This window comes from Schistocerca americana, chromosome 2 (genome assembly GCF_021461395.2).
Source record: "Schistocerca americana isolate TAMUIC-IGC-003095 chromosome 2, iqSchAmer2.1, whole genome shotgun sequence".
Classification (NCBI taxonomy): domain Eukaryota; kingdom Metazoa; phylum Arthropoda; class Insecta; order Orthoptera; family Acrididae; genus Schistocerca; species Schistocerca americana.
This window is the reverse complement of record NC_060120.1, coordinates 1038564219-1038581682: the sequence shown is the minus strand read 5'-3', so window position 1 is coordinate 1038581682 and position 17464 is coordinate 1038564219. Positions and strand designations below refer to the sequence as shown.

The following is a 17464-nucleotide window of genomic DNA, read 5'->3' as shown; positions in this document are numbered from 1 at the left end:
CAGATGCCGATGCTAGCATCTCCCCGACCATGGATGTAGACTGTGGCTTGTGGGGCCACGGGATATTAGTTGGTCATGCGCCCTCACCTCAGTTCATCAGTGCACCTGATGATGGTGACATGTTTGATTACCAAAATAGTGTGCACGTTGGACACAACGAACTAGCAGTACACCCGTGGACTGTTTGACCATGCCATAAGAATAATTTATGGTGCTCACCAATGATCATGTCATAGATAGCTGTTTACGCAGTTAGGTATTTTAACTACAGCATCACTGTCCATGTTATATTTTCTCATAATACTGTTATAAACAACCCATTAGATACCAGAAGGATTGACTATGGCCTTAATGACAGTAGAAAATATAACTTTCATTTCTCTTCATTTACATTGAGATTAGAAAGGGGTGAATAAAACTACTATCAAAATCCTTGATTGCTTGTTTAATGATATAAAATGCCTGATTGATAGCAAAGCTAAATTTTAAAGTAAGGCAAAAAGTTCCATCCTGAGATTACATCTTTTGGTAACAAACAGATCCAAACTTTTTGGTTTGGTTAACAAAGTGGATTTCTACTGGTGATAAGCTGTTATTGTATCAGTGAAAGGTAGGTAAATATTTCAATTTATCAAGTGCAACATGAAATCCAGATGAACGTTGACTGAAACATTGGTCTGTAACAGTGGCTGAAACACTGGTTAATACAGTGATAGTCATTTTACTATATGATATGATCCATTACAGAACACATAAGTTAACTGACTCTGATCACAGAGTCCTACACAATTACAAGAAACAAGTCATAGTCTACCAGGTCAGTCAACTTCATCTCATATATTCATCTCTGGGACTGGAAATGAGAAGTGACAAAGGCTCATATTCAGTAGTATTGTATAGTATGCATACATATATGACACAATCAATGGGTAGTTGAAGTGGTAAAGGTGATCACTCATGATAAGTGTGAAATCTGTGTTCAAGTCCCTGTCCAACAAAAATTTTCATGTATCGCTAATAGGTAATATCTTCCTACCCAATGCAGCTAATGTCAGAAATATTCCACAATAGTAAATAAATTTTATAAATTTAATATTGCTGCAAGATTCTGACCAATGTCTTTTTCTTTAGACATTGTTAAAAGTAAGTATTACAAGTCTGAATGGGCAAAATAACGATTGAATACTAACACTGAATATGTTTATCTCCTTGAAATCCTGTGGTGGGAATCCAAGGAAAAGGTTGTGAGTGATGAGGTCATAGACAGTAGGGCATATGGAAGTATGAGTCAGTCCTGTAAGCATGCTCAGATAGCTGAACAGGTTAAAATGACCGCTCACAATAAGCAGGAAATCTGGGTCTGAGTCCCGATCCGCTACAAATTTTCATTGTCACCAATAGGTAATATCTTCACACCTAATGCAGCTAATGTCAGAAAAATTCTGCAATGCAAATAAATTTCATAAATTTAGTATTGCTGAAAAATTGTGACCAATGTCTTTTTCTTTGGACATTGGTAAAAATAAGTAGTACAAGCTTCGATGGGTAAAACGACAATCTTAACACTAATGTTGAATATGTTTATCTCTTTGAAATCCTGTAGTGGGAATATAAGGAAAAAGCTGTGAGCAATGAGGTTGTAGACAGGAGGGCATATGGAAGTAGGAGTTGGTCCTGGAAGCATGCTGAGATGGTTAAGACAACCGCTTACAACAGATGGGAAACCTGAGTCTGAGTCCCTGTCCAGCACAAATTTTCATGTGCCACCAGTAAGTAATATCTTCATACTTAATGCAGCTAATTTCAGAAAGGTTCCACAAAGGCAAATAAATTTCATAAATTCAATACTGCTTCAAGATTGTTACCAATGCATGTTTTTTCACACACTGGTATAACAACCAATCTGATATGAGTATAATGACATCAGTGGAAGCCATTCAATGCATTTGAAACTAAAATTCTATTTCTTAACAATACATGATCCAATAAGAGATGGATTCTGTGAAAGAGTTGCAACATGCCTTCATGCTTAATGCTAGAGGAGAGATGGAGAAGAAGAAACTCTATATAGTGATCTAATGACAATATCTGCAAAAGTTTTGGTCTTAAGTCTTCTATCTAGTCACTCAGTGATCATAATGGCACCAAAATGGAATATAGTGTAAAGAAGACTGATGTACTGAATTGCATCTATGATAATTATTTTACTGAGAAAAATCTTTCTACAGTTCCTACTTTCATTCATTTCTTGAATGAAAAAATGATAGACATTAAGATAAGGGATTGCAGGATAGAATAATCAGCTAAAATCACTCATCAGAGGAAAGATAACTGCACCTGATAAGCTACATGTACGATTCTATATAGAACTAGCTCCACTTGTAGTACATGTTTGTCATAGGTTACTAATGAAATACAACATTCCAAGTGATTCTAAAATTGTGCAGGTCATTCCCATTTTAAGAGGAATCATGTTTTGGAGAAACTTTGTGAATAAGAGGCATAAATTACTGATGCATATGTCGCAGCATTATGGCACACATTTTATACTTGTGTATAATGACATTTTTGATATCAACAATATTCTCTGTAGGTGTCAATGTGGGTTCTGTAAATAGTGGTCTGTGAACACAACTTGCTATATTTATCAATGTTATCCATTTTTGCACGATTATATGACTGTTCACCAGTCACTGAAAAGAGACAGTGCATCTGAACTAATTTTAATTAGAATGGTCATATAAAACAATTTGCAGAAAAAACAGAAAGCAGACTGAGATTCACTGGAAGAATCCCAGAGACATGTAGTTCATGCATGAAACAGATAGTTTACAAAACCCCTGTTTGAACTGGCATAAATTAATTGCTATATGTCCTCACAGTTATTATTATTTCTTAATAAAACTTTTAATCTGTTTAGTTTACAAGTGTGGTGTCACCGCTAGACACCACACTTGCTAGGTGGTAGCCTTTAAATCGGCCGCGGTCCGGTAGTATACGTCGGACCCTGGTGTCACCACTGTCAGTGATTGCAGACCGAGCGCCGCCACACGGTAGGTCTAGAGAGACTTCCTAGCACTCGCCCCAGTTGTACAGCCGACTTTGCTAGCGATGGTTCACTGACAAATTATGCTCTCATTTGCCGAGACGATAGTTAGCATAGCCTTCAGCTACGTCATTTGCTACGACCTAGCAAGGCGCCATTATCATTTGCTATTTATCTTGTGATGCATGTACCGTCAGACCGATGTTCACCAATTATGGATTAAAGTTAAGTATTCCAGAAGCTACATACTTTTTTTACTAGACTCAACTCCTTTAACTGTTCCAGACCTCACGCCAGCCTATGTGAGCTTAAACGCGTGCCTTTCGGCTATCTCATAGTGGCTTGGCTGTCTTGCCAAGTCACAACAACAATTACATTAGTTTAAATATAAAACAAATTATACTTTATATTGGTTAATTAATCAAGAAAATCATTCTAGTGAGCAAATAGGAGATTTTCAGACATACATTTAGTAACCAATTTTCATTATCCAATACGACTGGGCATGACAAATAAATAAAGGATCGACATGGGAAGCACAATATTCTGGAGATATCAGTCATAGGGATATGAGCAGAGAAGAAAATATTGCAAGTTTTCTGCCAGGATACCTCCTGAGAAGATCAAAGCCACTCTGTGCCTCAATTATTTCTCCTAATTATGGTATGATAATCATATAAAATGACGTGCTGCTTGGGCTGCAAAAGATCACTCCTACAACTAGTACTTTGAAGCACACAGTATTAAATTTTAAAAAAATGCAGTATAGGAAAGAATGTGAACATGAGAAAAGGCTAGAGAATCTAATAAAGCTCCCACCCAGACAGACAGAGGGCAGAATGAACCTGAGGGTCAGAAGAAATATGGGTCTGCAAAAGATTTTGAATACAATGCAGAAATCATGGCAGCTGCAGGTGGATAATATACAGACCTTCCAGTATTACACTTCAGAGAAGCAAAAACACTCAACCAAAGAAAAACTTTTGATAAAGTGGCTGGAATTAAAAGCAGAGTGTATCATTTTAAAAATTTATTTTTGGTATGACAAATATAGTCTTACACTTTGATTAAATGATTGTTTCTCCTTCTTCTCATAGTAAAATATGGAACAGCTCAAACCACAAACTTCGCTAATGTTGCACTACCTTTTATTATTCACTCATAATTTGCTTTAAAACTTCACAATACTCACAACTGTACATTGCAAAAGACTATATTCCTTTTCCAGCAAGGCAGTGAATTTTACCAGTTAAGGCATAAGACTGATTCCAAAACTTCAACATTTATTGAAAGAACAAGTCACTTACCTTCTCTAGCTTCTTTGTCAGTTCCTCAATTTCCCCTTTGCTAGATGACAGTTTGTCCTGCAGTGAAGAAATTTCATTCCTTTCAGCTGAACGAGCCTTTTCAGTGGCATCGGAAACAGATTCTCTCTCTTCTTTAAGGGTCTTTTCCTATTAAAAGCAAAAAATCATTTAAAACAACTTTCTATGAATAAAAAGTTACTTAAAAAACTGTTTAACACAGACCTATACTTTACTATTTTGTGCTGTGAGGCAATCTCTATGCAAGTACTACATTTCATTTTCCTTTACTACAGTTCACTAATATACTTCTAATGAAATTGTAGCTTGAAATGTTACATAGTTTTGTATGCAATGTGAGCATTTGTATTTTACTTTTTGATACTAATCACCTGTTTCACAAGCTTCTTTGGTGCAATCATCTTCGTAGAAACTAATGTATATCTTTGCAACCCACATGAAGTCCCTGTTCATATTAGATACATGAAACATCTGCAGCATGTCCAGTTCTGCAGCTGTTACTTTGCCTTACAAGTGTTTCACCTGCACATGTAACAAATGGCTTCTCTCACAGTAAGGCAGTTGTAGGCTGGAAGTATTCTGTGATATGGTGAAGAAACAAATATCTCATTTCCTCTAATCCCCTGTGTACAAAAAGTGTTCCCTTCACTATTCAGTACCACTGACATCTTGAGTAGCTGTAGTACAGTGTCAATACAGATCTTGAATATCTTATTTTATGGCCTAGAATAAAAAATATGTCTAACATTATTCTACAGTTGCATTCTGCATCCATTAAATATTTGTAAAATCTTAGTCCCATCATCTGCCAAATCTGCATCAATCTAGTTTTCCCATGGTTACACTTGTAATACATCACTTCTTCAGTTTCCACTTCTGTCATTTCAGAGGCATGTGTTGCTCTGTCAGAGGCAGAACAGCTGTTCCACTATTGATGATCAAATAACTGATGTCCTGCTTTCTATGTTGGCATTATAATGAACTATTTGCCAGAAAGCTTTCCTCATTAGACAGCATCCAGTGTAAATTCACATTGCTCAATAGAAAATATTCTGCTGAGCACAATTAAAAATTAATATTAGTCTTCTTCCTGGCAACCAGGAAGCTCCAAAAGTTTTAAGTTTGCATTGGGCAATATCATCTCTGCTTCCAATATTGTGGCTAAACATCTTTCAGACTCTGTGAAGGTGAACCAATGACTCTCCTCAGAGTGAAATTCTTTTTTGGATTTGCTAGTTTAATGGAAGGGGTTGCTACAACATTGTGTTTACAATAAGTCCACCCATGTAGATTTATACTTTTAGACTTATGTCGCAATGGCTCATGACTGCCACTAGAAGTTTCATTTTCATGGCTCATGTAATGTCTGACTATCTCCAAGATGAATGACTATGTGTGCAAGTGGTATTCAAATAAGATGAATATTCACATATAATTAACAAAGCTCTGCAAGCTAGAACATTATATTTACCATGGGAAAAAGAAAATAGCAGAGAAGCCATCTGGACCACTGTCTTCCTTTTGAAGAAAGGAAATGTTTCTTCAAATAACAGCCAGCATATTATAAAAACATCAAGTGAAATTATCTTCCAAGAAATGATGATGTTCATCTACATGACTGACAATGGAATGTAATTGCAATGTTTTCAGCACTGCCCATGACACCTGTGTCCCTCCTTAAAACACTAGCTCCATGTATGGAAGCAACTTTGCAACACGCCCTGCGACCCCTTAGGTCTGAATCTTCATCTGACCTGCATTATCTTCCATTATTCAAACATTGTCCATTATCTTTCTCCCCTCTGCTGATAAACTTCTTATAACAATAGAAATCACAGAAAGGAAAAAAATAAACAAAAAAATGAAGAAAGACAGCTGCTTATCTGCTGCTGGATGATTCATAGTGGATAATAACATGTAACTCATAGGAAGCCACTGGCTTATGAGCTACAATTCTTTTCCTGTTGTATGTATAAGCCTATACACAGGCCACTCAATTTTCTTTTCATTTTTCTTCCATATTAGACCTTTACTGTACCTTGTTTCCAACAGAGCTGAACATTATTCTCTGTTCACTTCCCTACTGAAGCTTTTCATGTGATAAACCTTTTCACAATGTCTATCCTTGTCCTATATTAGTACCCCTTTGCCTCATATCAACCCAACCATCTCCTCTTCATCTTCACACTTATGATCGGGAGGGGGGAGGGTGATTACCTTAATGTTCACTATGATTTTTCATGATTGGCATACTGATTCTGGACAGTAAGGCCTTCGAATGGATACTATTTGATCACCCCTTATTCAGGGTGAATCACCAAACATTTTCGCTACAGATATTGTGCAAAAGGACAGTGCTGTTGATGTGCAGTTTTCACAGAGTGGATTGGTAGTCATGAGCTCAAACTGTTACTCATTCACTGATTGTAATAATACTTAGAAAGTGTATTTTTTGTGCAAACATACACTTTCTTAAATGGAACAATGCCTGTTGGCATTAACAAACTAAAAGTAGGGTAGCTCTGAATGGCAATGGTATTTGTTGCAGGATTATAATGATAGTCATTCATGAGATATCATATTTTGAAAAGTTTCCACTCCAACACTTGTATAGTACCTGGGGTAGCATACATTAAAGAACGAACGAAGTGCATACACTAGTTATGTTGATTCTGACAGTAATGAGACAACTGACCATCACAGGTTGTGTTCAACATAACCACCACCAGCAACAACAGACACTTCCAATCTGGTATGGAAGGACTGCTACTCTTGTGCCAGCATTTCAGTGGAGATGTCCAAGAAGGCTGTAGTATTATGTCATTGCATATCATTGGGTGTAGTTGCTATGTCCTTGTAGATGGCGTCTTTCATCTTCCCCCACAGAAAAAGTCTACAGGAGTCAAATCCAGCCTATGTGGTGGCCAAGGTACAACTCGTCTATGTTCAGTCCTATAATCTGGAAACAACTCATGAAGATATGTTGTAGTATTTTGTGTGCTACGGGCTGCCATCATATTGGTCTCCAGAGGAACATCTTCTGTTAGGAGGCTGTGATGCTTGTGCATGTTCAGTGTTCCGTCTATGAAAAACAGGCCTATGAGGTGATGGTTCACTATCCCATACCACATGTTTAACCTGGCCATGATTGATATATGCAGCTTAGATATATGATACATCTTGTGTATCCTGTCTCAATTCCCACGCACAAAAGTCAACATGATTCTCACAATCATTTCCGTGGAGATTTTGATGGGGACAGATGTGACATGAATGGAACCCATGTTGATGTAGAATGTGTAGGACACTTGCCTGACTCATGCCACCTCCTCATGTGATTGTGTGGGAGCTAACACGCGGATCAACTACAACATCAGCAAGAACATTAATCTCCCCCTCTTCTGTCATCATTTGTTTGCTTCTGTTACATTGTACAGTGGTTGAAGAGGTTGATAAATAATTGGCAACATGGTTGATGTCTATTGCGATATCTTGCTGCATACACCATACAAGAATGAACTGTATCCTTCCTACATTCTTCATACACCAGGAGCGTGTCAGCTTTTTCTGCATTGGTAAATCCCACCATCCATTCATGACCTGCTGCTTGGACAGTCACACACTAATTGACTAACAAGTTGCAAAACTCCCAAGGAACACACAAGCACACTGTAACCAAACATAACAACATTGTACCTAGCAATTACTCAAGCTGAATGGCATTTACCGTCTTGTAAAGCCATCAGACAATCAAAACGACTTGCAAAATGATTTAGATAAGATATCTGTATGGTGTGATAAGCGGAAATTGACCCTCAATAAGGAAAAGTATGAAGTTATTCACATGAGTGCTAAAAGAAATCAGCTAAATTTTGATTATGCGATAAGTCACACAAATCTGAAGGTTGTAAATTCAACTAAATACTTAGGGATTACAATTACAAATAACCTAAATTGGAACAATCACATAGATAATATTGTGGGTAGAGCAAACCAAAGACTACAATTCATTGGCAGAACACTTAAAAGGTGCAACAGGTCTACTAAAGACTGCTTACACCATGCTTGTCCGCCCTATTCTGGAGTACTGCTGTGCAGTGTGGGATCCGCATCAGGTGGGACTAATGGATGATATTTAAAAAGTACAAGGAAGGGCAGCTCATTTTGTATTATTGTGAAATAGGGGAGATAGTGTCACAGACGTGAAACATGAATAGGAGTGGCAATCATTAAAACAAAGGCATTTTTCATTGCGACGGGATCTTCTCATGAAGTTTGAATCACCAGTTTTCTCCTCTGATTGCGAAAACATTCTGTTGGCACCCACCTATATATGGAGAAATGATCATCATGATAAAATAAGAGAAAGAAGGGCTTGCACAGAAAAATTTAAGTGCTCATTTTTCCCGTGTGCCATTCGAGAGTGGAATGGTAGAGAGACAGCTTGAAGGTGGTTCATTGAACCCTCCGCCACGCACTTTATTGTGAATAGCAGAGTAATCACACAGATGTAGATGTAGCCAAACAAGCGTCAGTATAAAAGCTTTTTAAAATATGATATTTCGTAAATGACTCGAACTAGAATCCTGCAACAAACACCATGGACATTGTAATTTACCCAATTTTTAGTATGTTAATGTCAATAGGCACTGTTCCACTTGAAAAAGTGCATGTTTGCACAAAAAAATACATTTTCTAAGAATTATTACAAGTGTTCATTGGTTAACATCATGAGTGCCTGACTATAAATCCATTCTGTGAAAACTGCACATCAATAGCACTTTCCATTTCCACAATATTTGTGGTGCAAGTTTTAGGTGGTTCACCCTGTATACCACTAAGCTGTAGTCTAGGAATAACATGTGATGGTCACCAGTTTCGGAAGCAGAAATTAAATTTGACATTTAGAAAAAAAACTTACTTTTCAAATGTCTCTATAAACTGCCAGTAAATACTGTGGTAGGGCAGTCTTTTCCATAACATTTCATATTTTACCTACTTCCACTTACACTATTGATATACTTTTTGAAATTCAGGCTCTTTTCCTTAGCCACATCCCCATGTCAATTGTGCAATGTCTCCCTCTCTTCATCTTTTCTTCCACAAAGACGGGCACAAAGTTTAGATTATGGAGGGCAACAATAAAGGATAAATTCATTCTCCGCATTGCACAAAAATGTTTCAGGCTTAAATTTTACTCTGTTATTCCTCCACAGAAAAACACTTGTGTACAAAGTCAAATATGGTGCATCCTCTTGAGAAAATGGAAGTTCAAGCATTGAGTCATTCCCTGTTCTTGAAAGGAAAAAAAATACAAAGAAAATATTGTAATCACACCACATTGATGGATCACTCAATATAATTATGCATACATCTGATGAGGTTGCTAAACATTGTGCGGAAGGATACATGTACCAAGGCCAGATGATGTGGCAAACCATACACAGCAGATTTAAGGGCTGTTGTGGACTGCCACAGTCTCACTTGTCAACCTACCAATTTTTAGAGCAAGCTGCCTAGTGCATCTACTGATAATGTCCCTACAGTACATGGTTTTCTCCCGAACCATGATCTGGACCTCTTCGTTACCTGTCACCAACATCCGGTTAGTGTACAGATTTGCCTGTCTGCCTAATGCGTGACTGCCTTCACTCACCATTCAACTGCCCATTGTGTTTTCAGCTGTGTTTTCAGTGAATGAACTGATGTCATATGTGTGCACCAAGACCATGGTTTGCATCTGAATGTTTGCAAGGCAAAACCACACACAGTGTTCTTCAACACAGACATGTAGTACATGGAGTTATTCCACAATGTTCAGAGTACCGTTCAGACAAAGAATTATCCACCTACAGATGTCTCTTGGTTTTTTGTGCTTCCAGAAGAGTCAGGAACTATCACTTTCTGTGATTTATTTGTAAATAAAATGTGCTAAATAAAAGTTGCTTTGTTAAAGAAGCAGACTTACTTCAGGAAATTCATGGGATGCTATTTTTATGTACACAAACAATGTCCCAAAGTATGACACTGTGATCAAATGATGCAGGCATTTCCAAAGTGGATAAATAATCCTGGAAGATGAACCGTGACAGGCTGTCCATCTCTCAGTCAAAAATCAAGAATTGATGCAACATAGAGGTCCAAATGTTTGATGACCAATACACTTCTTGTAAACCGATAGCAGAGAAGGTGTGCATTAGTCATAGGTTGGTGATAAGTATTTTTTATAAGTTTCCAGACATTTCAGCAGTTTCTGTCCACTGCGCAATCAAAAACTTGGCAGTTTTACCTACATGATCCTGATAATCTTTTTGGTGACGTGATCACCAAGACTTTTAGCCGCAGATAAATGTTAACTGTGTCATTATGACCTCAAGATTAAGCAGCATTATAAACAGAGGAAACACTCATTGTCAGCCCCCACCCCACCCCACCAACCTCCCCCACCCCCCCCAAAAAAGAGGGTTACCATGTGGGCCACACAAGTGATCCAAAGCATTAATAGCTTCTTCTGATTGGACTGGCAGAGACTACAAAGTAAAAATACTGAGAGCTGTTGTCCAACAGAGTTCACATGTTGCTCAGTACCACACCAGCACTGTCTCCACAGCATACAGCAGTGCATGTGGTTGCCTTTATGTCAACTGACTGGCCATGGAAACCTACACAATTAAATAATTATTAAATAGCTATTGTGCACTCATCAGGGTGTCACTGGCGGGAGAAATCAACACTTTTGGTACACTTTATTTATTGCTCATATTCCAAACTATGAACGTGATGCTTGCCTGTCGTATGACATTATTTCAAATTTCTACCATTATATACCATCAAATCACATATTTATGTACTTGATGCAAGTAAATTCCTTTATGCTGACAACATGAACTTTATTATTGCCTCATGTAAGGACCCAATTGCAAAAGGAACGTTAAAATATCTACAAAGAAATTAAAAAATTGATAAAGGGATGTTCAAACTTTATTCACTGTTCTCATTTTGAATTATGAACGCAATGTTTATCTGCCGTATGACATTTCAACTTTCTTGCCATAAAACAACATATTTATGTTGCTGATCTCTGAAAATGTTGTGTCATGTATTTAATCAGATATTTCATTAAAACAGTGGATCCAATAATCAATAAATAAAAGACAGGGTGTTCTCAGTCTTTCAAAAACCTTTTAACTTGACATCAATTTGGTGCACTGCATGTAAATTTCGCTGCTTCATGCAGCTTCTCATTTGGCCTCATGAGAGTCAGTGGACTCTTTTCTAGATCTATCTATCACAGTATCACAGAAAAGATTGAGTTGGTCACTTGGAACAAGCCTGGAACCTCAGTGTTAATATTCAGCAATGCTGATCACTAGGCCATGGAGATGACAAGTGGATTCAATGTACAGGGTAACAATAATTGAATTATATGAAATAAAATAATTATACCTTCTGAACAGTTTGCATTAAGAGATTCAAACTGCATGGCCGTTGGGCATGATGGGAATTAGTATGCACTGTATGGTTTGGTTTAGCGACAAAGCCCGCTTTCATTTGGATGGGTTTGTCAATAAGTAGAACTGGCGCATTTGGGCGACTGAGAGTCCACATTTCATGATCAAGAAGTCTCTTCACCCTCACGGGTGACTGTGTGGTGTGCAATGTCATAGATTCAAACTGCATGGCCGTTGGGCATGATGGGAATTAGTATGCACTGTATGGTTTGGTTTAGCGACAAAGCCCGCTTTCATTTGGATGGGTTTGTCAATAAGTAGAACTGGCGCATTTGGGCGACTGAGAGTCCACATTTCATGATCAAGAAGTCTCTTCACCCTCACGGGTGACTGTGTGGTGTGCAATGTCATGGAATAATCGGTGCGATATTTCTTGATGGCGTGATGACTACCAAATGGTACGTGAAGGTTTTTAAAGATGATTTCATCCTCATTATTCAAAGTTGCTCATATTTCAACAATAATGTCTATATATAATCTCACTACATTTTGAGCGCTACAGAATTTTTTCTTCCATTCTCTTTTGAATGATATTTGTGAGAGATATGATGAAGTGGAGGTTGGAATAATGTCTTCATAAACTCAAGTTCATTAGCAATTATGTACTTGCCATATGCCACCTGCCATGTTCATTAACATGAATGATACACTGTCCCAATGAGATGCAGGGATCCAATCCTCTTCAGCCTTTTCTGGGACTTTTCACATTCAGGAAGTATAAAAATCACAGATTGCTTCTACTGCACTACATACAGGGTGTAAAACAGTGACCTTACTTCATTATACTCATTCCAACATACACAAGATTACTTCTTACCATAAGAAACATACAATGAACAAAATGTTCACAGTTTTCAAGCCACATCAGCACAAATAAGATTTCTGATCTTTTGCAACTGTCAGTTCCACAGCCTTCAAAGTTAAAAACGAGTGACAGCTGGAAGTGGAAAGGTGTCCACCATATATATGTGAAGCAGCAGGACTTTAGAACTTTATTGAGCTGGTGAAATCAAGCAAGCCTAGGAAAGTGAGTCAAGCAATGTGCAGCAGTATATAAATGGACCAAACTATTTTCAGTGAAACTGAATACTCTGCAGCACATACATGCTGCAGGCAACAAAAACATCTAAATAAGTCAGCTGCAGCATAAAATTGCCCTGAGAATACCCAAAAGAAACTTTTTGAAAAGACTGGACTAATGGCTAACAGGATAACCCATTGCAATTTGTTTGTAAAAGAAGCAACTGAGATTTGTTTATGGTGCAATCATTTCAATACAGATCAGGGTGCAGACTTAGAAGCTCATGGGGCCAGGCTCTGGACGTTGAGCAAAACTAATGAAGCATGTTGACAATTCTAGGTCAGTTTCAAAGGAGGTACCAACACCATATCTTTAATAAGGATAGTACCTGGCCACTCTTGGCAGCCAGTATTTATAACATCTGAAGATAATAGTGATTACTTCTGTAGAAAGCTCAAGGATTTTATTAAGTACTTTTGGTGCAAAATGCATAATAGCTGCTGAAAACTTGACTTGTACTGAGTTGTTATGCTTAAAGTGTGTAACGAGTTATGTCTTGATTTTTCTTGTGAGGATATTGCTCTCAAAATGGTAAATTTATTTTGATTTTACTATTAGTGTTATGCAAGCTATTCATCTGATGTTTGAAACCCAATGCAAGTAAATGCAAATTTCCAACTTTTCTTATCCATTTTAACACATTTTTATTACTTAACTTTTTTCAACACCATATGACTTCACCAGTTTTTGATATGGTGCACTAAACTTAGGAGTTTGCTGCAAGAAACTGAGTGATTAATCAGGTGGTTGGCAAAGATGTTTCTTCTCAGACAAATTATGAATTGCAGTAGTCACTCTCTAATACTGTTTCAAATTATGTTAATGAACATATAAAAAGAATTGCCACCTTTTACTTAAATTTTTTAATGGTGTTTTCCTGTGTTTAACAACAGACACTCATTCACAGTTGGTATCTTACCAGCTGTTCAATAAGCACTGTCTTCCCACCAAGTGTTGCTTCCAAGGAATCTATCTGCGACTGAAGTGTTGCAATCTGCTGCTTAAGTCCATCTCTTTCAGCTAGCCAACTGGCTGCCACACCTTGCTGAGTCACCTCAGCTGCTCTTGCACGTTCCTTCTCTTCCTCTAGCTGTCCATGTTAGTTAGAAAGAAAGGTTAAATGTGAAAGGACAAATTTACAGAAGAGTTGAGTGTAAGGGTTGGAGAAAATAAAGAAAGATAAAGAGACTGATAAATATCAAAATCAACATAAACTAAACACAAAAAGTTGAAGGTAACACAAACATAACTAATTTACACAAAAGACAAACAAGAACAACAAACATTAAATCAAACCTCCTTCTCCAGTTTAGAAACTTTGTTTTTATTTGTTGAAAGAATTCTTTCTGTCCTCTTCAACTTTTCTTCAGTTTCCTTTGCTTTCTTTTCCAGTTCTGCCATTTTTGTACTATTTTCTGTGACCTAAACAAAAATTATTTTTAGTGTAGCGATGGTAACCAAGAAAACAAAGTAATTTTATTTTTATTTTTTGAAGTTCAATTTTTCACAAATAAAGGTAGGGATATATTCATCAGACAACTCTGAGTGGCAACAAGAATTTTTTCTTCAGGAAGGTGAAAGTGTGTGGCTGAAAATTTTTAGATCTGAAACAATGCTTTATCCATTCACCTTCAAAGAATACCTATAGCATTATCACATAAAAAATACACAACAGTTTGCTGCCTGATTCTGTACACAGAAAGAGATCACTTCTGTAACTGTGTAAGAATGATTTTCGTAATCAAGGACCGGGAAGTGTAAAAAACGATTGTTGGTGATAAGTTTCACAGACTTGTCACATGTCTTAAAGCTGCAAGTCTCTGGACAGAACATTGTAACAGCAATAAGTGCTGTTATTTCTGAAATTTTTTGGTGCTCATATAAGGATTAAGTTTCTGTTAAGAATAAATTTGAGTATTTTGAATTAAATTTCTATACTGATGAAGTTCGAATGAAACAAAAAAGGATACAACATAATATCTCAGAAATGGTTGGTTGTTGCCCATACAACTCAAATTATTTGGCATCTTCCTTCTAAAAACAATACTTCAAGACCACTGAAAGCAATGTCACAGAACAAGACACATGCAACTTATTGAGAGAAAATAAAACAAAAGAAATGAAAGTGATATAATGACAATAATAATGAAAACAACAGTAACAACAACAGACACACTGTATAAGAGTTTTCCTCATGTGCCAATTCTTTCCAAGGAAAGGGGGAAGTGTTGATCGTGACCTAATAGTATACTCCATGCTGACATCTACATGAAATGCTTTCGGAATTTCATAAAAATCTCAAACAAAGATGAGTGGATAAGGTAAACAATCCTGTGTTGTATTGTGCACATTTATCATGAGATGAAAGATTTGTTCTGAAGATACAAAATAATTTGTAATAGGAAATATTATACCTCCTTTTGCAATCTATTTTTCTCCTGTTCCATCTTCTGAAGGGATTCAAGCTTCTTCCTCTGCTCAACACCTTGTTTTTTCTCTTCTTCCAACTCTGTTTTCAGTGCTTCTATTCTTTTCACAAATAATGTAATTTCATCTTGTTTCACAGTAGCTGCAGCTGAAAAATCAAATATATGTGTAAGAAAGTCAGTGAAGCTTGAATGAATTCATATAAAGGAAAAACTGTTTCACAGCAGACCACTGTTTGTAGTTGAGTGCATAACATATGAATTTTTCACATTATATTTCAGCAAAAGGTTACCCCATTAGCAGCCAAAATATTGTGTAGTATGAGCTGTCTTTCACATTTGCAGTACCACCACTATTAAAAAGCAAAAGTGCTGTGGCAATGCCAAAATAAAGCTATCAACCCAAGCATGGCAGATACACAGACAAAGAGAGTATGAGTTTCTATCTGAAATAGTCTTTTATGAAATACTTCCTCCAACTGTATCGGATGTACAATTACCTGTTTCACTTAGAATGTTATGTGTAGGCAAGTTCCAACACTTCCAATTATGTGTGGGTATTTGTTATCCTCTACATGTACTTGATATTTGAGATGAATGTACTTAAATGCACTTTCCTAAAACTATTCTGCTATAGTAACTTACTCCATTTCACATCTTCTACCACACTTGTTTTCTCAATTCTTCTTTTATTGCATGTCTTAGTTATCCAGTTCTTTTTTCTGCCCTAATCCTACCTATTTATCTGTTTACCCTTACTTTATCCAGTTCCATTACTCTTTTCATATCTTACAAAGTCCTAGCTGTAAATAGAGAACAGCTGTCTCGTTATGACTAGGACACAACATTTCCTTTTTTTTCCCAGCAAATATATTCTTTTGTATGTTATTCTTTCATGTGTCATCAGTCAGTATTTCCCACTCAGGTTCAAATCATATTCTTTCTTTTAAGTTTAATGCCATATTTTGCCCTAAACGAGTAACCCAAATATTCTTCATGTAATAAATTCAGAAGTGTCTTACCCTTTTCAGCATTTAATGTAATCACTTGATCTTCAAGAATCTGTTTCTCCTTGAACAGTTTCTCTGCTTCTTCGGTAGCTCTCCTCTTTTCATCTTCCAGTTTTCTAACAGTTTCCTCATGCTTTTTCTTATCTGATTCCCACAATTTTTTTTCTGCTTCCAGTTTTTGCTTCTCCTCATCAGATTTCTTCTTACCTAAAATATAAATGGATATGGATTCAGTATTTTTTTTTTTTTTTTTTTTTTTGCTTATTTAGAGATGTAACACAACAATTATTGTAAACAAAAGCTGTCATTTTGAACAATATGAGGAAAGCAACAACAAAGTATTGTTCATTTCCCAAGCAATAGTAAGTCTGTATTTCAAAGTTTTATGAAAGCAATAACAAATGCAATATGTTTTTTCACTGTTTTTCTATACCTCTCATCTCAGTGCGGACCAGGAAGTAAAAAAAGAATACTTATGTTACCTGAGGATCAAAAGTGTGTACCTGGATAAGGTACACCTAGAACAATGAACAACTTGGATATTTGCTGACTGGTTACTACATAAACTACATAATAAGGCTGAAGCCATAGAGTATATTCACTACAATGTGTTCAATACAATATGCTCTTCATTCAAGGTACACCCATGGCAGTAAATAAAATGGAGCCTGTTTATCCATCACAAATGGCATTAACCCTAATGTTGAAACCCTTAGAATATCTCTAATGTTTTTGACCTTGAGAATGAACAGTAATCACATTCAACTTATATTTATTTGGAGGACAAATATGCTCATACAGTAAACATCTAATTGAGACAAGCACGCTCAATCCTCTTTTGTATACAATCCAGAGAACTGAAACACAAGTCTGCTCATGCAAATCTTTGCAATTTAGAACATTTTCTACTTCTCTCTTCTCATTATCATCTCAGGATTGACGTCTTGAGAAAATATCATGACAGTGGCTGCCATTTGGAAGGCCTTAACTACTTTCCTCATCAGTTTTCTTACAGGTTGAACTTTCTCATCTTCAGTTTCTTCCTTCTTATTACCCTCTGTGATA

The 17464-nt window shown here is 36.7% G+C and overlaps 1 protein-coding gene across 2 annotated transcripts in view; it reads right to left on the bottom strand.

Annotated features, from left to right (window-relative positions):
* LOC124596433 (COP1-interactive protein 1) overlaps positions 1-17464 on the bottom strand; it is a 398432-nt gene that overhangs the window by 83089 nt on the left and 297879 nt on the right. For both annotated transcript variants that reach the window (XM_047135568.1, XM_047135569.1), the window contains exons 21-25: positions 16412-16606; positions 15378-15538; positions 14260-14385; positions 13883-14053; positions 4354-4500 (exon numbers count right to left, since the gene is read on the bottom strand). In XM_047135568.1, the coding sequence (XP_046991524.1) occupies positions 4354-4500; positions 13883-14053; positions 14260-14385; positions 15378-15538; positions 16412-16606 (800 nt within the window). The remainder of the gene's footprint in view (positions 1-4353; positions 4501-13882; positions 14054-14259; positions 14386-15377; positions 15539-16411; positions 16607-17464) is intronic.